Consider the following 24,491-nt stretch of genomic DNA (forward strand, 5'->3'; position numbering starts at 1 on the left):
TAGCAATTGCGTGCAGATACGGGTGAACAAACGGCTGATCCGTGCACCACTACCAGTTACAACAATGGCCACATTTACTTGAGCAACAATCAAACTGACAGTCTCTTAAGTATTAAGTACTACTGCCAAGAACAATTTTATCTGGGATCTATGTAAGAAGGTCTATCCTATTGGCCCTGCCGACTTGATATTTTGCCTACAGTACAGAAGGGAGTCGTTTGAACTGGCGCCTGTTGAAGGAAAGGAAAGTACCAGAGGAAAGCGGGAGAGTCTCTGGGAGGGACAAGCCTATTGTCCATCCTGACTGGAGGACAAGGTCAGAGCAGGCAGACAGGCTTGAGGCTGGAGCTCCCTCTCCTGTGTGTCTTCCTGACTCCCCTCTCCCCAAGGCTGGGCCCTCCCCACTCTCTACACTGTTAATTCCCCTCACTCGTCTCCCCACTCCCCTCTCCCTGCTTCCTATGGCTGGGGCCTGCGACTAGCTCCTTCCTCACTCCCTACAGCTGAGGCCTGCCGACTCCCCACTCCATTCCTCTCCCCATGCCTGGAGCATCCCCACTCACGATTCCCCACACCCACGGCTGGGACTGGAGCCGGTGACTAAGTCATTTGCGTGTGTCTGTCGTAGAAACAGCTCACTCCCTCCCTTACTCACTGAAAGCAGAGCAGGCTGTGCGCCAGAGGACACATTGGGACTCAGAGCACTGTGCCAAGAACCCTAGAGCCAACGGATTACACCACAGTGGATAAGGGAGAATACTACTTATACATAGGAAAGCAGCACTTATTTACAGTAACTAACTGCAGACTTAGATGGATTGCACCTTCAATGGAAAAGCTAGTGTTACTGAACTATAAATAGTAGGGCTGCCCTGTACTACAAAACAATACCAAAACAAAACTAATGTGTGATTCATCTGGTAAGGATCAAAGTGGAGCAAATCCATGTCAGACTGGAAGTGATCCATTCTACAGCTGTTTTATAGTACAATGAAAAGTGTTTCAAATGTTAGTCTGTATCGTTTCCATAAAGACACGAATATGGCACACATTTATTACCCTTCTCCACAAAAAAAAATAAGAATCACATAAGTTGATTAGGTCATCCAAACAGTCAGTACGGTACCTCATATTATACAACCTGCAGTGGGGTGTATTTATTCAAATTCATACCCTACAAATCCCAATGCGATTTGCACATAGTAATACATAATAATACTCTAATAATAAAAACAGAAGGATTGACCACAACAGAGCCGTCTCGAGCCTGGCCCCGCAGGAAACAGTGTGAGCTCATAGGTTTAATTGTGCTTAGCATGGCTGCTTGGATGAGGAACTGAGCACCGCCGGCCCGCCAGGGCCTAATGCAGTCTGTTTTAAACTGGTTCAAACCGGTCACCCGGAGAAATCAATCAATCTTGTGGATGACTTAACTCACCACAAGGCAAGGCCTTGGATACCCATCAGCACAGCAGCAGCACTAGGGCCAGACAATGGAGAAAAGTAAAATAGAGGGTGCTTATATTTGTCCTGTTTTACACATGTACAAGTGTGTAACCTGTAGTGTGTGTGTGAAATGGAAATGTGTTTCTTGCATATCCCACTCCTCCTGAGACACCCTCAGATAGTGGGGTCACGGCCATGGATCAGACATTATTGATGGAGACCCTGGAGCAATTAGGGTTAAGTGCTTTTCCCAAGGGCAGATTGACAGATCTTTCACATAGTCGGTTTGGGGATTAGAACAAGCAACTTTTCTGTTACTGGCCCAATGCTCTAACCGCTAGGTTACCTGCCTGAAGAAAGCAGATCAGAGAGGAGAGAGCTAAAATCAGTATCAGCAGCTCACCATACAGAGAGAGACAGGCAGGGAATAACATTCAACCTAGCCAATAATTCCTTAACCAGCATCTCAGGTTGATTAGAAGGTACATAGCCTCACCTGAACCTTGATCATGGAATGAAGGAAGGAAAGAGGAACATAATTAGGTCAAAAAGACATGACTCTCCAACTCCACAATGACACTAATTCTATAAAACTATTCACGTGTGTTTAATGGTTTCTAAATATAGCAGAGAAGACAAGAGGGTTATTTTAAGAGAGCAGAATAGAACATGCGTAGTAGGCAACATAATACCTGCTCTTATTTCAAGTCCCAAACTTGCAGTAAGACCCCAAAGTAACCCCATCTGCAGATTAGTACCACAGACAAACATTGGCTGTGTTTGAGAGCATCAAATGTAGAAGTCACTGTTTTACAAACCACATTTTATCCTAAATAACTCAAGAACATCTACTAATCACATTTTATCCTAAATAACTCAAGAACATCTACTAATCACCTTGCATTCTAAATAACTAAAGAACATCTACAAATCACCTTGCATTCTAAATAACATCTACTAATCACCTTTTAATCTAAATAACTAAAGAACATCTACTAATCACATGTTATGCTAAATAACTAAAGAACATCTTCTAATCACCTTGTATTCTAAATAACTAAAGAACACCTACTAATCGCCTTGCATTCTAAATAACATCTACTAATCACCTTGCATTCTATATAACATCTATTAATCACCTTGCATTCTAAATAACTAAAGAACATCTACTAATCACCTTGTATTCTAAATAACTAAAGAACATCTACTAATCACCTTGCATTCTAAATAACATCTATTAATCACCTTGCATTCTAAATAACTAAAGAACATCTACTAATCACCTTGTATTCTAAATAACTAAAGAACATCTATTAATCACCTTGCATTCTAAATAACTAAAGAACATCTTCTAATCACCTTGTATTCTAAATAACTAAAGAACACCTACTAATCGCCTTGCATTCTAAATAACATCTACTAATCACCTTGCATTCTAAATAACATATATTAATCACCTTGCATTCTAAATAACTAAAGAACATCTACTAATCACCTTGCATTCTAAAGAACATCTACTAATCACCTTGTATTCTAAATAACTAAAGAACACCTACTAATCACCTTGCATTCTAAATAACATCTACTAATCACCTTGCATTCTAAATAACTAAAGAACATCTACTAATCACCTTGCATTCTAAATAACATCTACTAATCACCTTGCATTCTAAATAACATCTATTAATCACCTTGCATTCTAAATAACATATATTAATCACCTTGCATTCTAAATAACTAAAGAACATCTACTAATCACCTTGCATTCTAAATAACATCTACTAATCACCTTGCATTCTAAATAACATCTACTAATCACCTTGCATTCTAAATAACATCTACTAATCACCTTGCATTCTAAATAACATATATTAATCACCTTGCATTCTAAATAACATCTACTAATCACCTTGCATTCTAAATAACATCTATTAATCACCTTGCATTCTAAATAACATCTATTAATCACCTTGCATTCTAAATAACATCTACGAATCACCTTGTATTCTAAATAACTAAATTATGAAAAAGGTTGTGCTATCTGATGTAAGACAATGCACCACAGAGTCTTAACAATTTTACATAACTTTCTACTGCTCAGCCAACAGCTACATGTATGCCTGTTATACAATAAGAAAAAGATAGTGAATACAAATTAGGCTCAAGGAGCTTCAGTCCCATTCATAATCGTGCAAAATATGTAGGCTTTTCTTATAAATCCCCCAATTTTATAGATTTAAAGGATGTTTAACTTAAGTAACTTCAATAAAGTCACATTGTCCCACAGAAAGATGAGCACGCAACCCCAGTCAGCTGTCCTTGTGCTCATATCTGCCCCGGGCAGGCAGGCAGGGAAAGAGAGCAGGCAGGCAGGCAGACAGGGTAGAAGAGCAGGCAGGCAGGGAGGCAGGGAAGCAGAGCAGGCAGGGCAGGCAGGTAGGTATATCATTATTATTATTCAGTTAAGAACAAATTCTTATTTACAATGACACGCCTACCGGGAAACAGTGGGTTAACTCCCTTGTTCAGGGGCAGAACGACAGATTTTTACCTTGTCAGCTCAGGGATTCGATCCAGCAATCTTTCAGTTACAGACCCTGGTAGGCAGGGAGGCAGCTTCCGTCCCATTCATAATCATGCAAAATATGTAGGCTTTATTATAAATCACCATATTTCATAGATTTAAAGGATGTTTAACTTACAGTAAGTAACTTATAATTAAGCTGTACGCAATTAAGAATTAGAACTGGGCCACACAGGCAAATGCTTTCTGCAGCTGCAGTCCCTCATTTGTATGGTTGTACAGTCATTTTCACAGTCCTGCAGTCTGCACCAACACGTGTTAAACCAAGTGAAGCCTGACTGTCTGCAACCAGCAATAAAATAACTGCGTCACTGTAGTCATGATAGCAATAACATAACATGGTTATCAGTTCTAGAGACAAGCTACAGTTTCAAGGTGCAGATTCATCTTCTTCTGCAGAGCCAGGGAATCAGGAATCATGCAACATGGTGCCTATTAGAGAAAGTGTTCTGCATAAGAAGATCCAATCCCAAATTCTAGCCTAATCTCCCTTCTGTCTCCCAAAATAGTTTTTCTTACTGTCAGGGATGGTATGCTTTGTCTTTCTTCATTGGTGACATGCATTGTAAATAGTGCATAGAAATCCAATTGTAAAAGGGTGGTGCACCATTATGCAACACGCTTTCCCTCTGTCATCAAGGGCAAACCAGCCATATAACAGATGACCGTGTCCCTGGCAACAAGGCTCTACCCTAAAGCATCCCAATGCCGCTAGGCTGGAATGTCTGTCTGTCTGCAATCAATAAAGTCACATTGTTCCACAGAGAGATGAAGCAATCCCCAGCCAGTGGTTCTCCCTTTGACCTGCCCTTGTGCTCATATCGGCCCCGGGCAGGCAGGCAGGGAAGGAGAGCAGGCAGGCAGGGAAGCAGAGTAGGCAGGGCAGGGAAGCAGACAGGCAAGGTAGACATGCAGGCAGATGAGCAGGGTAGGCAGGCAGGGAAGGAGAGCAGGCAGGCAGGGAAGGAGAGCAGGCAGGCAGGGAAGGAGAGCAGGCAGGCAGGGAAGGAGAGCAGGCAGGCAGGGAAGGAGAGCATGCAGGCTGGGAAGCAGAGCGGGCAGGGGAGGCAGGCAGGCAGGCAGGCAGGCAGGCAGGCAGGCAGGCAGGCAGGCAGGCAGGGAAGGAAGGAGAGCAGACAGGGAAGGAGATCAGGCAGGGACAAAGATCAGGCAGGGAGGCAGGCAGGCAGGCAGGCAGGTAGAGCAGGCAGGCAGGCAGCTTAGCTGAGATTCACTGGGGAGTGCAGATTCACTTGGCTTGAGAGCCTGAGGTATTAATGAGGAGAGATCTCCCTCTTGTGGTGGTATTCTTTCATCACATCATTTTACTGTCAAAGGTTAGTCTGTCCTAACAGAGATGAAAACAGCTCACCAGAGGCCAGTGTTCACATGAGATTTTGATTCTGGCCTAGACAGTGGTGTAAACTCACTGTGTACCCGAATGAATAATGACATAACATTGCTCTAAAATGAAGATTTCTCAGTGGTCAGTGGTGAGTATTGCTTACCTGTATTTTTGAAAAATCGATATGTTTTTCTTTACACTGATAGATATATGGTAACCTGCTGGCCATCTCTGCATGTCACACCTCCAAAAAAGTGCCCTTGGACCAGCTATAGGGTCATCAGCCTGTGACCACCACTCCTCAGTGTTTCCCCTGTCCCGTTACATCTCCTGGTGCGTCTCCCTGCTCTGTCTCTCTGCTGTCCCCTGCAGAAAAACAAATAAAGAGAGATCAATTAAACATCCCAGCTGCCCTTTGACACATTTCATCACTGTCTATGTCTGAAATCATTGTCTGTCACATGGCTTCGTCTGTCAATGTGTAATAATGATAGTTTCATCATCTGAAATTCAGGTACAAGGAATAACAAATGTTCTGTAGACGTGAAAGCAGTTACACAAAGGTATTTGAAAGAAGACAAAAATATGTTTGGTTGCTCTGAAGTCACTATATTTTCAGATGGAAGTGCTTTAACGGATTGGGAGAGGAGCTACAGGAACCCAACATACATACATACATACCTTACCCACTAGGGGAGGCTATAACATCTGAAAACGTAGACTTAGATAGACAACACTAGTGCCCAAAACCCTGTTTTAGCATATGCAGCACCATTGAGGACTCACCATTTTCAAGTAGTCAACTGGGTGGGACTTCCTATAGGTTAAGAGTAAATCACCAAACTTGCCTCACACCTGTTCAAACAGCACACTCCAGGTCTCGGTATGTACCCTTTCAGTTTGTTTGTCAACTCACATCTCTGAAACTCACTTAGATAATGCCTTTGACAATAAAGTGGTAGCAATACATAGTTATAACATCTACAGAAAATACAGAAATACCAATGGTGGAGGTGTTGCTGTTAATATTCAGAAGCACATTTGTGTAAAGCTTAGAGAGGATCTAATTTTAAATACTGTTCAAGTAATATGGCTACAGGTTCATCTGCCTCACCTAAAGCCCATTATTGTGGGAAGCTGCTATAGACCACCAAGTGCTAACAGTCAGTATCTGGATAACGTGTGTGAAATGCTTGATAATGTATGTGGTATCAACAGAGAGGTATATTTTCTGGGTGATTTAAATATTGACTGGCTTTCATCAAGCTGCCCACTCAAGAAAAAGCTGTAACCAGTGCCTGCAACCTGGTTCAGGTCATCAGTCAACCACCAGGTTAGTTACAAATAGCACAAAAATGAAATCATCAATATGCTGCAAGATGCTGCAGAAATTTGCTTGAAAGCAGTATCCAGATCCATCGGATGTAGTGATCACAATATAGTAGCCATATCTTGGAGAATCAAAGTTCCAAAGGCTTGGCCTAATAAAGTGTATAAGAGGTCATACAATACATTTTGTAGTGATTCCTATGTTGCTGATGTAAATCATTTATTGGTCTGTGGTGTGTAATGAGGAGCAACCAGACGCAGCACTTGACACATTCATGAAAATGCTTATTCCAGTTACTAATAAGCATGCACCCATTAAGAAAATTACTGTAAAAACTATTAAATCCCTGTGGATTGATGAGGAATTGGAAAATTGTATGGTTGAGATGGATGAGGTATAAGGAATGGCAAATAAGTCTGGCAGCCCAACAGATTGGCAAACGTACTGCAAATTGAGAAATCATGTGACTAAACTGAATAAAAAGAAGAAGAAACTATAATATGAAACTATATTATATATATAAATTATATGACTAATGATAGTAAAAATCTCTGGAGCACCTTAAATAAAATGTTGGGCAAAAAGGCAAACTCAGCTCCATCATTCATTGAATCAGATTGCTCATTCATCACAAAACCAACTTATATTGCCAATTACTTTAATGATTTTTTAATTGGCAAGATTAGCACATTTAGGCATGACATGTCAGCAACAGATGCTGACACTACACATCCAAGTCTAACTGATCAAATGATAAAAGACAAGCATCATTTTGAATTCTGTAAAGTGAGTGTGGAAGAGGTGAAAAAATTATTGTTGTCTATCAACAATGACAAGCAACCAGAGTCTGACAACTTGGATGACAAAATTACTGAGGATAATAGCGGACGATATTGCCACTCCTATTTGCCATATCTTTAATTTAAGCCTACTAGTAAGTGTGTGCCTTCAGGCCTGGAGGGAAGCACTTTTCCTTCTGCTACTTAAAAATAGGAAAGCCCCCTTTACTGGCTCAAATTGCCAACCAATCTGCCTGTTACCAACTCATAGTAAACTTTTGGGAAAGTTTTTACAGTATACAAATGAACAACAGACTTTCAGAACGCTTATAGGGAAGGACATTCAACAAGCGCAGCACTTACACAAATGACTGATGATTGGCGGAGAGAAATTGATGAGGGGATATTTTGATAGACTTCAGTGAGGCTTTTGACATTATTGATCATAGTCTGCTGCTGGAAAAACCTATTTGTTATGGCTTTACACCTCCTGCTATATTGTGGATAAAGAGTTACCTGTCTGATAGAACACAGAGGGTGTTCTTTAATGGAAGCCGCTCCAACAAAATCCAGGTAGATTCAGGAATTCCCCAGGGCAGCTGTGTAGGCCCCTTACTTTTTTCAATCTTTACTAACGACATGCTGTGGTAGCTGATGTGAATAGTGTTGAGTCATCCGCATACATAACCAATGTGCTTTGAGTAAAGCCAGTGTGTCTATGTATGCGGATGACTCAACACTATACACATCAGCTACTACAGCGATTGAAATGACTGCAACACTTAATAAAGCACTGCAGTTAGTTTCAGAATGGGTAGCAAGGAATAAGTTAGTCCTAAATATTTCAAAAACAAAGCATTGTATTTGGGACAAATCATTCACTAAACCCTAATCCTCAACTGAATATCGTATTGAATAATGTGGAAATTGAGCATGTTGAGGTGACTACACTGCTTGGAGTAAGCCTGGATAGCCTGCTTGGAGTAAGCCTAGTCGAAACATGTTGATAAAACAGTAGCTAAAATGGGGGGGGGAAGTCTGACCATAATAAAGCGCTACTGTTCAATCGTGTGGTCAGGTGCCATAAAGAGGGACTTAGGAAAACATTAATGATATTCATGGCTCAGAGAGAATGACTTCATTACTACTTGTTTTTTGTAAGAAGTGTTGACAAACTGAATGTACTGAGCTGTCTGTTTAAACTACTAGCACACAGCTCGAACACCCATGCATACCCCACAATACATGCCAACAGAGGTCTCTTTATAGTCCCCAAGTCCAGAACAGACTATGGGAACTACAGTACTACATAGAGCCATGACTACATGGAACGCTATTCCACAATAGGTAACTGATGCAAGCAGTAGAATCAGATTTTAAAAAACAGATAAAAATACACGTGAAGAAACACAAACAGGGACAGACATGGGACAGACAGAGGGACAGGGACAGGGACAGGGACAGACATGCATACACACACATGATAACATACGCACTATACACACACGTACACATACATTTTTTGTTGTAGATAAGTGGTATTGGAGTAGGGGCCTGAGGGCACACACTTAGTGTGTTGTGAAATCTGTTATGAATGTATTGTAATGTTTTTAAAATTGTGTAAATGCCTTAATTTTGCTGCCTTGGCAGCAGCTAATGGGAATCCATAATAAATACAAATACAATTAGTAGTAGAAGAAAATTGTCTGCTTCACAATGGAGATGGCCTCAATGGTGCTGCCCGTACTGTTACAGATGCCATAATGGGACATACAAAGATGCGATGTCTATCTACAGTAAGTCAGGGCTGTTCAATGTCAGTCCTGGAGGGCCGAAACACTTCTGGTATTTGTTTCTACCTGGTAGTTAATTGCACTCAACTGGTGTCCCAAGTCTGACTTAGTCCCTTATTAGAAGGAGAGGATGAAAACCAGAAGTGTTTCGGCCCTCCAGGACCGACATTGAACAGCCCTGATCTAAGTCGATGATTTCACCTCACCTAGCCAGAGCCCCATAGCCTGGTGGAACCAGTCTGATCTAAGTCGATGATTTCACCTCACCTAGCCAGAGCCCCATAGCCTGGTGGAACCAGTCTGATCAAAGTCTATAATTTCACCCACCTAGCCAGAGTCCAATAGTCTGGTGGAACCAGTCTGATCTAAGTCTATAATTTCACCCACCTAGCCAGAGCCCCATAGCCTGGTGGAACCAGTCTGATCTAAGTCTATAATTTGACCTCACCTAGCCAGAGCCCAATAGTCTGGTGGAACCAGTCTGATCTAAGTCTATAATTTGACCTCATCTAGCCAGAGTCCAATAGTCTGGTGGAACCAGTCTGATCTCGTGATGGCTCACATTGACCAAGCTACACAGAGGACTACCACCATAATTGTGGTATCTTGTTGGACTTCTTTGTACTTTTAAATTGTTTTTAAACTGTACAAATTGTTTTACCCCAAAATAAATCAAATCACAGTTAGGGCTGTGGCAGTCATGACATTTGTAAGCTAAAGAATGTCAAGCAAATAACTGGTCGGTCTCACGGTAATTGACCGTTAATTAATATAAACACATTTAGTATCTCCTGGCTTCCACACATAGCCTACAAGCCACTGATGCAGACCTTTGGAACATCTACATTTAAAAAAAGTTGAATAAATCCATGTAATATAGCCTACATCATCACAATGAATCCATTATTTATTTTAGACAGTTCTAAAGAAACATGATATGAAGAAAATGTAGTGTATTTCAAAAGACCAGAATAGCATACTCTGAGTTGTCCTTATGTTAGGCCCTGATCTGGCTATGCTATATGGCTTTGGGCTACACTAGTTCATTTAGCAGACAAGATTTGCTTAGAATTCCGTTTAATTATTTTATATTATTTTATAGTATGAAGAATACAATTGACCATAGCTGAATAAAATAGAAAGGATATTTTCTCCAAACGATTTTAGGGAGTGCGCACATGAGGCTATTCTGTGTTGAGCAGTTAACAAAGAAACTCCTATATTCTAATTTAGAGTTACAGTGGGGAGAACAAGTATTTGATACACTGCCGATTTTGCAGGTTTTCCTACTTACAAAGCATGTAGAGGTCTGTAATTTTTATCATAGGTACACTTCAACTGTGAGAGAAGGAATCTAAAACAAAAATCCAGAAAATCACATTGTATGATTTTTAATTAATTAATTTGCATTTTATTGCATGACATAAGTATTTGATACATCAGAAAAGCAGAACTGAATATTTGGTACAGAAACCTTAGTTTGCAATTACAGAGATCATACGTTTCCTGTAGTTCTTGACCAGGTTTGCACACACTGCAGCAGGGATTTTGGCCCACTCCTCCATACAGACCTTCTCCAGATCCTTCAGGTTTCGGGGCTGTCGCTGGGCAATACGGACTTTCGGCTCCCTCCAAAGATTTTCTATTGGGTTCAGGTCTGGAGACTGGCTAGGCCACTCCAGGACCTTGAGATGCTTCTTACGGAGCCACTCCTTAGTTGCCCTGGCTGTGTGTTTCGGGTCGTTGTCATGCTGGAAGACCCAGCCACGACCCATCTTCAATGCTCTTACTGAGGGAAGGAGGTTGTTGGTCATGATCTCGCGATACATGGCCCCATCCATCCTCCCCTCAATACGGTGCAGTCGTCCTGTCCCCTTTGCAGAAAAGCATCCCCAAAGAATGATGTTTCCACCTCCATGCTTCACGGTTGGGATGGTGTTCTTGGGGTTGTACTCATCCTTCTATTCCTCCAAACACGGCGAGTGGAGTTTAGAGCAAAAAGCTCTATTTTTGTCTCATCAGACCACATGACCTTCTCCCATTCCTCCTCTGGATCATCCAGATGGTCATTGGCAAACTTCAGACGGGCCTGGACATGCGCTGGCTTGAGCAGGGGGACCTTGCGTGCGCTGCAGGATTTTAATCCATGACGGCGTAGTGTGTTACTAATGGTTTTCTTTGAGACTGTGGTCCCAGCTCTCTTCAGGTCATTGACCAGGTCCTGCCGTGTAGTTCTGGGCTGATCCCTCACATTCCTCATGATCATTGATGCCCCACGAGGTGAGATCTTGCATGGAGCCCCAGACCGAGGGTGATTGACCGTCATCTTGAACTTCTTCCATTTTCTAATAATTGTGCCAACAGTTGTTGCCTTCTCACCAAGCTGCTTGGCTATTGTCCTGTAGCCCATCCCAGCCTTGTACAGGTCTACAATTTATCCCTGATGTCCTTACACAGCTCTCTGGTCTTGGCCATTGTGGAGAGGTTGGAGTCTGTTTGATTGAGTGTGTGGACAGGTGTCTTTTATACAGGTAACGAGTTCAAACAGGTGCAGTTAATACAGGTAATGAGTGGAGAACAGGAGGGCTTCTTAAAGAAAAACTAACAGGTCTGTGAGAGCCGGAATTCTTACTGGTTGGTAGGTGATCAAATACTTATGTCATGCAATAAAATGCAAATTAATTACTTAAAAATCATACAATGTGATTTTCTGGATTTTTGTTTTAGATTCCGTCTCTCACAGTTGAAGTGTACCTATGATAAAAATGACAGACCTCTACATGCTTTGTAAGTAGGAAAACCTGCAAAATCGGCAGTGTATCAAATACTTGTTCTCCCCACTGTATTTATGCAACTTTAGTTGTGATACAAATGTCGGGGTATATGTTTTGCTTTTTAAGACATTCTAAGGCTGTATGTGTCACGCCCTGACCATAGTTTGCTTCGTATGTTTTATGTTTTGTTTGGTCAGGGTGTGATGTGGATGGGCATTCTATGTTGTTTGTCTAGTTTATCTGTTTCTATGTGTTTGGCCTAATATGGTTCTCAATTAGAGGCAGGTGTCAGTCGTTGTCTCTGATTGGGAGCCATATTTAGGTAGCCTGTTTGTCATTGTGGGTTGTGGGTGATTGTTCCTGTGTCTGTGTTGTTACCATACGGGACTGTTTCGTTTTCGTTCGTTCACTTTGTTGTGTTTGTTGTGTTCTATTTGCTTTATTAAAATATGGAAACTTACCATGCTGCGCATTGGTCCTCCGATCCTTCCTACTACTCCTCCTCCTCAGAAGAGGAGGAAGACGAGCATTACAGAATCACCCACCACAACCGGACCAAGCAGCGTGGTACCCAGAAGCAGCGGGTTCAGGACTCCTGGACTTGGGAGGAGATCTTGGATGGCAAGAGTGGGCTAGAGTGGGCATCGAGGCAGGTGCCATGAAGCCGGCTCAGCGCATCTGGTCTCCAGTGCGTCTCCTCGGGCCGGGGTACATGGCACCAGCCCTACGCATGGGGTCCCCGGTTTGCCAGCACAGCCAAGTGCGGTCTATTCCACCTCGCCGCACTGGCCTGGCTACGGGGAGTATCCAGCCAGGTAGGGTTGTGCAGGCTCGGTGCTCGAGACCTCCAGTGAGCCTCCACGGTCCAGTCTATCCGGTGCCTCCTCCACATACCATACCTCCGGTGGCAGCCCCACGCACCAGGGAGTCTCCCTCCTGTCCAGCGCCGCCTGAGCCGCCCTCCTGTCCAGCGCCGCCTGAGCCGCCCTCCTGTCCAGCGCCGCCCTCCTGTCCAGCGCCGGCTGAGCCGCCCTCCTGTCCTGAGCCGCCTGAGCCGCCCGTCTGTCCTGAGCCGCCTGAGCCGCCCGTCTGTCCTGAGCCGCCTGAGCCGCCCGTCTGTCCTGAGCCGCCTGAGCCGCCCGTCTGTCCTGAGCCGCCTGAGCCGCCCGTCTGTCCTGAGCCGCCTGAGCCGCCCGTCTGTCCTGAGCCGCCTGAGCCGCCCGTCTGTCCTGAGCCGCCTGAGCCGCCCGTCTGTCCTGAGCCGCCCGTCAGTCGGGAGCCGCCTGAGCCGCCCGTCAGTCGGGAGCCGCCTGAGCCGCCCGTCAGTCGGGAGCCGCCTGAGCCGCCCGTCAGTCGGGAGCCGCCTGAGCCGCCCGTCAGTCCAGAGTCTCCCTCCAGTCCGGATCTGCCAGAGTCTCCCTCCAGTCCGGAGCTGCCAGAGTCTCCCTCCAGTCCGGAGCTGCCCCTCAGTCCAGAGGCGCCCCTCAGTCCAGAGGCGCTCCTCAGTCCAGTGGGGTCCTTTATTAGCGTCCCCAGTCCAAAGTCCGTGGCGAGGGTCGCCGCTCCAAAGACGCCAATTAAGCGGGCTAAGACTATGGTGGAGTGGGGTTCACGTCCCGCGCCAGAGCCGCCACCGCGGACAGATGCCCACCCAGACCCTCCCCTATAGGTTCAGGTTTTGCGGCCGGAGTCCGCACCTTTGGGGGGGGGGGGGGGGGGGGTACTGTCACGCCCTGACCATAGTTTGCTTTGTATGTTTCTATGTTTTGTTTGGTCAGGGTGTGATGTAGGTGGGCATTCTATGTTGTATGTCTAGGTTGTCTGTTTCTATGTGTTTGGCCTAATATGGTTCTCAATCAGAGGCAGGTGTCAGTCATTGTCTCTGATTGGGAGCCATATTTAGGTCGCCTGTTTGTCATTGTGTGTGGTGGGTGATTGTTTCCTGTGTCTGTGTTTTTCACCATACGGGACTGTCGTTTTGTTCCATTCACGTTATTCTTTTTGTTCATTGTTCAAGTATTCCTATTAAAATGGATACTTTCCACACTGCGCATTGGTCCTCCTCTTCTCATTCCAATGACGAGCGTTACAGTATGCTGCTAATCTAATAATGATTTCTTTAAAGTTGCATGAAAGGCATGAGCTCTGCTTTGTTTTTTGTGCAGGCTCTACACACTTCATCAGTCTCTCATTCACAATTTGACAAATTTCCTGGCATTTTGCGGCCAGTGGCCGTTGTGCCCTTGGGCTGAATATAATTATAATTCCCTTCTCCCGGTTGCTTGCTGAAGCACCTCTCACTCACATGGCTCTCCATGTCATGTGATCGGGTCTCTCTCATAGGCTACAAGTGAAGACAGACACATCAATTTTGAAGATATTGGAAGAACTGTCTACATTTACTTTTCATCAGCCAACAAGATGAGTAGGCCTAACGAACAGCAAAAGCACTAGCCTATGTCAATCTACTATCCCCCATAGTACAAAAGTTGACCTATTCTGGGCGAGAAATAAATACTCCAAACAGTCTGGGAATGTTGTGGGATGCGATAGATCCCAAATGAATACAACCACTAGCATAAAAAAAAACTGTTTTAAGCAATGAGCTTGACACAACAGATGAGAACCTTTAGCTTAAAATGTTGCTAAACTATTAGGCTATTTCTTCACATTATAAGCTCAGCAATGTGCACACGGCAGTAGTCTATAAGCGCGAATGTGCCATTAGCAGGAAAACACCATTCTCAAAACTGACCATAAATGCCATTATGCATGTAATGCTTTTATAAGGAAGGTGCATTTTTATGGTGAAAATTATCTTCCCCAAACTTGAAAGTCATGCATGTATGTATGTATGTATGTATGCCAGTTAGGCTCTACACCCATTGTAAAGCGGACTAATGTGCTTCATTTTGAGAATTTATTTGGCCACTTTAGTTGTGATACAAACCTTATATACCTATGGGCTAGGCTACATAAGGTGTGCGACTATGGTTTGAAAAAGTTGGCTGTTTCTTGCATTAAGCTGGACATCATTCAAAAGTGAAAATCTATCATTCACAACTGACAAGCTAATAATGTCACCCATCACACTATTCTTGATTTAATCTTGTCTCTACATATACTAAATAATATGTGTGAAATTTGTTTTTATTTTGAATGGACCATTATCATGCACCTGTCTCAAAACAGGAGCAACGGGGAAAAATGCATGTCCTCTATGCACTTAAATAGCAGAAGGAGGGTGCTTTTCCCGTGGTTCATTTTAATGCCAGCCAGGTAGGCTATACTCCTGTTGTAAAGAGAAGCAATGTACTTAATATTAGAAAGGTTGAGAATTAAATATAGTTGGCCTAGCCTATATAAAGCTGATGGGATACTCCTCATTTTAACAGAGGCCATCACTCTGTTTTCTCACACAATTGCATAGCCTATAGAAATGTTGCACAACATGAGCTCATGGGGTCTCATGAAGTGTTTGATTAGATTTTAGATCACATTTGCATTGATGTCAAGAGTGATTAGAGGGACAATAGAGTGCTGAGTACCAGGCAGTTAGCAAGTTAGGTAGGCTACTAATGACCATCAGCAGCATCAGAGCTTGCAGAAGCCTAATTACCATGACTAAACGGTCATGTGGAATTTGACTGCCTTCATAACTCGTGACCACCGGAGTAGCGGTAATATGGTCACCGTCACATCCCTAATCACAGTGCATTTCTTACTGATTGAGCAACCAACATCTTTGTCAATGCAGTGAACAGTGACATAACCCAGAGTGACCCTATTCTCAACCATGAGATTCTTGGGATGGGTCATTCCCAGCCAACCGGCCTCAGGGCACCTCATTCTTTCATTGTCAACCATGTATCACAGTGCCACCAGATCATTGAAAAACCACACATTTTAAAATAGGTAGTAGGCCTACATCTAGTGTACCCATGGGGTAGTTTATACCATTAAAGTAGAGAGATGGTCTCATCTGAGAAGAAAGTATGACTTACGTATGTTTGCTATTATTAGATCCCCAGGGACACAGCATACATTTCTCCCCAGTGTTCTGGAATGGCCTGGCCATCCCTCTCTAGTGTGAGAGACAACCTTATTGTCTTCTCAGACGTGTCAGTATTTTGGGTGTGATCTAAGCATGCGTTTAGTGGGTGAGAGCCGCTGGGCATCAAAACTGCTACTGATAGGGTTTGAGTCTTTATTTGACATGGACAATGAATTGTCTTGGCTATATTTGAAAAGTAAATCGTAACAGAGAAAACAGAAGTGAAATGCTTTATGAAACTCCTAAATAGGAAAATGACAGTGATCATCGTCATCATCATCATCATCATCATACAGACCACAAGCTGTTTCAAGCTGACTCATGGGTTTCCGGCAAGCTGAAGGAGAACTAAGTCTTCCAAATAAAACGGTACAAGTAAAAATGTATTAACTTACTGCTACTAATCTCTGTATTGTAATGATAAAGGGAACAGTGGGAACATAGCTTCTCCAGAAACTGGTTTAAACTCATTTAATTTTATCTCTATGAAGATGCACTTCTTTCTAAAAGTGAATTGACAAATACATATTTTCTAACTGTTACCATTGTGTGTGTGTGTGTGTGTGTGTGTTTGCATGCGTGTGTATGTTGGTAGGACGGAATGTTACAGGAAAAAAGGCAAAGTTATGCAAAAAGAATGTTGTGTAAACACCTTCAACACCATTGGTACCTGGTATTTTCCCCTGCATTCTTTCAATTAACCTGGAGTGTGTTTATACAAGTCACTGTGTGCATCCCAAATGGCACTCCATTCCCTCTGTAGAGTACTACATTTGACCAGGGCCCATAGGGCTCTCGTCAAAAGCAGTACACTTTATAGGGAACAGGGTGCCATTTGGGACACACACACTGTAGCAAGTTGTGTGTACACTAGCTATTACAATCAGGAAGTGGCTGTGATACTAATAAGGTGTGGCCTGTGGACGGTAGATAACATGACATGAGCATGCAGCCATGTAACCTATAAAGCCCCTCAGTCACTCTCTTCTGTTTCAGCAGCTGTCTGCACGTCGACAATGGCACAGAAACATATATTGTGGATCTTTACCCTAACTGCTTCACTCAATCTCTCAGGTAAGTCATTGGATACACTCATCTCCACACAATACAATGACAGGTTAACTTAACCCCAGTCAGCCATCTTCTCAGTGCACTTTATTCAGACTACTACAGTGACTGTAAAGATATTTTCATGGGAGAAAGTAAAACAAGGATTTCTAAAGTGAGGAATAAATATAATATGAGTTGTTTAATACTGAAGCAAAAATATTTAGATGAAGAGGGGCAAAGAATATCTCTACTGTATATGTTTTTCTGAGGGAGTGAAATGTTTTGTTTAAATTGGAAGTCTATGTGAGCTTTCAGATTTCCCCATGGATTTGTTAACAGAATCCGAAATAGCAGCCAAAGTACAATGCGTGTACAAAACATTAGGATGACATCGACTGACCAGGTGAATCCAGCTGAAAGCTATGATCCCTTATTGATGTCACTTGTTAAATCCACTTCGGTGTATATTTCAGTCGAAACTACTTTTCCTCCATTTGTTTCTTTCATGGCTTCTGGAAATACAGAAAGTCATGATGAAAACCTGTGGCACCGACAGAGCACTAGACAGTGCTATCATGCTATCCGTGCTACATAGTAAAATAGTTACAGTAGTAATTACGGTCAATGAATATGGACAGAAAACAGACATACAGAGTACTTTTTGTGAAATTGTGTGACAGAAACTGGACTTTGTACCACAACAATGCCACATTTCTCAGTTCTCTCTCTTTCTCCTTACCTGATCAGGTGAGGTGAGTCGGGCAGGTACTACCTGTAAGCCCCTGTAAATACACTTAGTGATGAAACCTTAACTTAGACTCATTTTCACAACAACTGTTGGGAAACATCATTGTAGTAGTGTTAGTAAGTATTGGCACACGTAGGGTGCATTCGTTACGCACATTTTGTTGAAAAATGGAAGCAACCCGGATCAAACGAGGGGGGAGCTTCCTGAATTTGTCCAATAGAAACTATCATATTGCTCTGTTTGCTTCCATTTGGTTCTTAAACGGTAAACAGTTTCCGTAATGAATAAATCCAAGGAATGGATAGAATGAAAACAGAGATAATTGCATTATCTGGTAAATTCCCCCTGATTGTCTTGGGCATGGCCAGTATTTCAAAACCTTAGCTCTTCCAATAAGTAGAGACATGGAATGAGATTGCCTCATTTGCTCAGTATTGTTTGTTTTAATGTGAACAGTTCGTTGTAAAACATACAATTAAAAAGCCAGCAAATCATGCAAATTCACTTGAAAATACCCATACGTTGTAACGGTCATCTGTTGAAGAAGGTGTGGACCAAAGCGCAGCAAGTGTCCATGCTTTTTATTGAAACTGAACACTAAGAACAAAATAACAAAGGGAATAACCGAAACAGTCCTGTCAGGTGCAAAACACTAAACAGAAAATAACTACCCACAAAAACCATGTGGGAAAAAGCTACCTAAGTATGGTTCTCAATCAGAGACAACGATAGACACCTGCCTCTGATTGAGAACCACACCCGGCCAAACACAAAGAAATACAAAACATAGAAATTAACATAGAATGCCCACCCAAATCACACCCTGACCAAACCAAAATAGAGACATAAAAAGCTCTCTACGGTCAGCGTGTGACATACGTTTACCAATATAATAACCTCATTCCACAGCTATTGCGCAAAGGTGGATGTTCCTCTGTGGCCCAATCACAAAGCAGTGGATATGTACTGCAATTCAATGGCCATGGTCAAGTACAAATCAAAACAGGCCTGACAGAGAACAAGAAAGGGCATCAAAATAACGAAGCATCTGTATCCATTTGTTTCATACACAAACAAAACATAACACAGAATATAATTATTGCTGGAATGCTCATAGCAGCAGGAGTCTACAGTATGCCCTGTTTCTGTAGAGTAGGCAGCCTGATGTACAAGTACACCCCCTGGACAGGACGCAAGTCTATCGCAGTCTATTATCGTATGTAAGGGTCAAACAGCCTGTGTTCATTGTGTATCTGCGGTATTCATACTGTAGTTTGAAGAAACAATGTGTAAACAATAATGAAATGCATTAAAGTTCCGCCCAAAGCCCTCGCTTATTAAAAGATAGGGCCAAGTCAGCAGAAGCTTTCATTACAAGATAGTTGCCGTAGCTCAACCAAAGGTCCAACTATGTTGTTAGTGTACGCACCACACATTAATTTGTCATGGTTTGGTAGACACACACAATGGAATAACCCATACCCATAATTACAGGGTTGGCTGCACAAGGGACTGAGGGGATGAAGTGGCTGGAAGTTGATGAACAACCAGACGATCAAAATGCAATGTTCAGGAGAACAGGAATTTCAATAGAGTAACTTATATATGGAAAGCCGGGATTGTGCTACTGCAGTTCAAGGGCAAAACACTGCTATACTGCCACCTGACTGTTCCTTACCATTGGACCAGTCAATGCCTGGATACAAGCATGTTAACATCATCCTATCCAGGTTATTATGTTTAGAATAGATAGGATCAGTGTGGGGATAGACAAAGTGGGTCCATTCTTGAATTCTCTCTCATCTCTCTACCACTCCATCTCTCTCTCTATCGCCCCACAGTGAGTCATGGTCCTCTTGAAGGAGTGAGCGACTATGAGGTGGTCCGACCCATCAGGCTACATTCTCTGCAGAAAAGAGAAACACAAGTAAGTCTTCTCCTGTTCTTCCTCCCTGCACAGGAGCTGTTTTGATGTGAAATACACACCAATACCAAAATATTATTTGTTAACAACTGTGTTTAATGCTTGTAATAAAGTGGTGGAAGATCAACCATGTTAATGTAGTGAGGAGATATTATACTGCATCTAGGGTATCAACTAATCCTAATTCTCTGTAACACTTTATTTGGATAGTCCATCTATAGATGCTCTACAAAGTATCTACAGTCTATCAGTAACATTTCAACTAACTATCTACTAACCCTCACCTTAAACTTAACCCTTACCCTAACCCTATCTCTAAACGTAGCAAGCAGTTGCTTTTCAACAGATAGTTTGTTGATAGTAAACTATCCATATAAAGTGTGACCTAATTCTCTCCATCAGTCATCCAGACTGGAAACTATGAAGTATGCAATGAGAGTGGGTGGGAAAGACATTGAGATGCATCTGGAGAAGAATGGGTATGTACTCTAGCAAAAGCCACCTTCAATCTTTTTCTCCTAAATGTTAACCTCTTACACAACATCAGTAGAATGATCACATGCTTCATCATTCTCCTTAACAAGAACGGTCAGTATGTAGAGAACTGTCTTACCACAGTGTAATTTTCAGTTCTCCTTTATAATTACACACTGCATCATTGTCAAGCGTCATTAATGGAATGACACAATTTTGTTTTACCACAGCATGAATTCCTTTGAACATGTAGGTGCCTGATGAAATAATGTAATGAATAACTTTATTTTGGTTCCCTCAGTGAATTACTCACCAACGACTATAGTGAGACTTACTACACTGAGGATGGTACACCAGTCACCTCTACGCCTCAGGATGTGGTTAGTGATTATAACAAACCCTTGATAGGTAGCAGGAGGCTGTGTAGAAGTGTCTTGATTAGAAGGCCCTTAAACCTTTTAATTCATTCTCTTCTCCAGGACCACTGCTACTACCACGGCACTATTGTGAATGACAGTGAGTCAACGGTTAGCATGAGCACCTGCGATGGACTCAGGTAGGCAGCCCCACATTTCTACAGCATATACACTACAGGTCAAAAGTTTTAGAACACCTACTCATTCAAGGGTTTTTCTTTATTTTTACTATTTTCTATGTTGTAGAATTATAGTGAAGACATCAAAACTATGAAATAACACATATGGAATCATGTAGTAACCAAAAAAGTGTTAAACAAATCAAAATATATTTTATATTTGAGATTCTTCAAATATCCACCCTTTGCCTTGATGACAGCTTTGCACACTCTTGGCATTCTCTCAAACAGCTTCATGAGGCTTCATTAACCTCTCTGGGGTAGGTGGGACGCAATCGTCCCACCTGGCCAATAGCCAGGGAAAATACAGAGCGCCATATTCAAATAAAATTATATAAAAATCAAACTTTCATTAAATCACACATGTAAGATACCAAATTAAAGCTACACTCGTTGTGAATCCAGCCAACATGTCAGATTTCAAAAAGGCTTTTCGGCGAAAGCATAAGATGCTATTATCTGATGATAGCACAACAGTAAACAAAGAGAGTAGCATATTTCAACACTGCAGGCACGACACAAAACGCAGAAATAAAAATATAATTCATGCCTTACCTTTGACGAACTTCTTTTGTTGGCACTCCAATATGTCCCATAAACATCACAAATGGTCCTTTTGTTCGATTAATTCCGTCGATATATATCCAAAATGTCAATTTATTTGGCACGTTTCATCCAGAAAAACACAGCTTCCAACTTGCGCAACGTCACTACAAAATATATCAAAAGTTACATGTAAACTTTACCAAAACATTTCAAACTACTTTTGTAATACAACGTTAGGTATTTTTAAACGTTAATAATCGATCAAATTGAAGACGGGATGATCTGTGTTCAATACAAAAAGAAAACAAACTGACGCAACTTTTCTGGTAATGTTGCCTCTCTCAAACAATTTACTTCAAGTGATCCTCATTTAAGATGGCCGTACTTCTTCATTACACAAAGGAATAACCTCAACCAATTTCCAAAGACTGGTGACATCCAGTGGAAGCGGTAGGAACTGCAAACAAGTCCCTTAGAAATCTAGTGTCCCAATGAAACTCATTGAAAAGACAGTGACCTCAACAACAAAAAAATTCTGAATGGTTTGTCCTCGGGGTATTGCCTGCTACATAGGTTCTGTTATACTCACAGACATGATTCAAACAGTTTTAGAAACTTCAGAGTGTTTTCTTATATTCTGGGGATGAGTAGCAGGCAGTTGAATTTGGGCATGCTATGTATCCAAAAGTGAAAATGCTGCCCCCTACCCCGAAGAAGTTAACAGATGTGCATTCTTAAAAGATAATTTGTGGAATTGATTTACTTCTTAATGCGTTTGAGCCAATCAGTTGTGTTGTGACAAGGTAGGGGGGATTACTGAAGACAGCCCTATTTGGTAAAAGACCAAATCCATATTATGGCAAGAACAGCTCAAAAAAGCAAAGAGAAACGACAGTCCATCATTACTTTAAGACATGAAGGTCAGTCAATACGGAAAATTTCAAGAACTTTGAAAGTTTCTTCATGTGCAGTTTCAAAAACCATCAAGCCCTATGATGAAACTGGCTCTGGCTCTCATGAGGACCGCCACAGAAAAGGAAGACCCAGAGTTACCTCTGCTGCAGAGGATAGGTTCATTAGAGTTACCAGCCTCAGAAATTGTAGGCCAAATACATTTTTCACAGAGTTCAAGTAACAGACACACCTCATCATCAACTGTTCAGAGGAGACTGTGTGAATCAGGCCTTCATGGTCAAATTGCTGCAAAGAAACCACAACTAAAGGACACCAATAAGAGGAAGAGACTTGCTTGGGCCAAGAAATACAAACAATGGACATGAGACCGGTGGAAATTCGTCCTTTGGTCTGGAGTCCAAATGGGAGATTTTTGGTTCAAACCGCCGTGTCTTTGTGAGATGCGGTGTGGGTGAACGGATGATCTCCGCATGTGTATTTCCCACCGTAAAGAATGGAGGAGGAGGTGTTCTGGTGTGATGGTGACACTGTCTGTGAAGTATTCAGAATTGGCACACTTAACCAGCTTGGCTACCACAGCATTCTGCAGCGATATGCCATCCCATCTGGTATGGGCTTAGTGAGACTATCATTTGTTTTTCAACAGGAAAATGACCCAACACACCTCCAGGCTTTGTAAGGGCTATTTTACCAAGAAAGAGAGTGATGGAGTGCTGCATCAGATGACCTGGCCTCCACAATCAAATCAAATCAAATTTATTTATATAGCCCTTTGTACATCAGCTGATATCTCAAAGTGCTGTACAGAAACCCAGCCTAAAACCCCAAACAGCAAGCAATGCAGGTGTAGAAGCACGGTGGCTAGGAAAAACTCCCTAGAAAGGCCAAACCTAGGAAGAAACCTAGAGAGGAACCAGGCTATGAGGGGTGGCCAGTCCTCTTCTGGCTGTGCCGGGTGGAGATTATAACAGAACATGGCCAAGATGTTCAAATGTTCATAAATGACCAGCATGGTCAAATAATAATAATCACAGTAGTTGTCGAGGGTGCAGCAAGTCAGCACCTCAGGAGTAAATGTCAGTTGGCTTTTCATAGCCGATCATTAAGAGTATCTCTACCGCTCCTGCGGTCTCTAGAGAGTTGAAAACAGCAGGTCTGGGACAGGTAGCATGTCCGGTGAACAGGTCAGGGTTCCATAGCTGCAGGCAGAACAGTTGAAACTGGAGCAGCAGCACGGCCAGGTGGACTGGGGACAGCAAGGAGTCATCATGCCAGGTCATCCTGAGGCATGGTCCTAGGGCTCAGGTCCTCCGAGAGAGAGAAAGAAAGAGAGAATTAGAGAGAGCATACTTAAATTCACACAGGACACCGGATAAGACAGGAGAAGTACTCCAGATATAACAAACTGACCCTAGCCCCCGACACATAAACTAATGCAGCATAAATACTGGAGGCTGAGACAGGAGGGGTCAGGAGACACTGTGGCCCCATCCGATGATACCCCCGGACAGGGCCAAACAGGAAGGATATAACCCCATCCACTTTGCCAAAGCACAGCCCCCACACCACCAGAGGGATATCTTCAACCACCAACTTACCATCCTGAGACAAGGCCGAGTATAGCCCACAAAGATCTCCGCCACGGCACAACCCAAGGGGGGGGGGCGCCAACCTAGACAGGAAGATCACGTCAGTGACTCAACCCACTCAAGTGACGCACCCCTCCTAGGGGCGGCATGAAAGAGCACCAGTAAGCCAGTGACTCAGCCCCTGTAATAGGGTTAGAGGTAGAGAATCCCACCGGAGAGAGGGGAACCGGCCAGGCAGAGACAGCAAGGGCGGTTCGTTGCTCCAGAGCCTTTCCGTTCACCTTCACACTCCTGGGCCAGACTACACTCAATCATATGACCCACTGAAGAGATGAGTCTTCAGTAAAGACTTAAAAGTTGAGACCGAGTCTGCGTTTCTCACATGGGTAGGCAGACCATTCCATAAAAATGGAGATCTATAGGAGAAAGTGCTGCCTCCAGCTGTTTGCTTAGAAATTCTAGGGACAATTAGGAGGCCTGCGTCTTGTGACCGTAGCGTACGTGTAGGTATGTACGGCAGGAACAACTCGGAAAGATAGGTAGGA

The 24,491-nt window shown here is 42.8% G+C and overlaps 1 protein-coding gene across 1 annotated transcript in view; it reads left to right on the plus strand.

Moving 5' to 3' along the window:
• Positions 1-17,024: 17,024 nt before the first annotated feature.
• LOC139545151 (zinc metalloproteinase-disintegrin-like berythractivase) overlaps positions 17,025-24,491 on the plus strand; it is a 29,234-nt gene continuing 21,767 nt past the window's right edge. Inside the window, exons 1-5 of the mRNA XM_071352594.1 lie at positions 17,025-17,179; positions 19,745-19,830; positions 20,230-20,306; positions 20,603-20,681; positions 20,781-20,857. Of these exons, the coding sequence (XP_071208695.1) occupies positions 17,122-17,179; positions 19,745-19,830; positions 20,230-20,306; positions 20,603-20,681; positions 20,781-20,857 (377 nt within the window). The 5' untranslated portion in view covers positions 17,025-17,121. The remainder of the gene's footprint in view (positions 17,180-19,744; positions 19,831-20,229; positions 20,307-20,602; positions 20,682-20,780; positions 20,858-24,491) is intronic.

Source organism: Salvelinus alpinus, chromosome 19 (assembly GCF_045679555.1).
Source record: "Salvelinus alpinus chromosome 19, SLU_Salpinus.1, whole genome shotgun sequence".
Taxonomy (NCBI): Eukaryota; Metazoa; Chordata; class Actinopteri; order Salmoniformes; family Salmonidae; genus Salvelinus; species Salvelinus alpinus.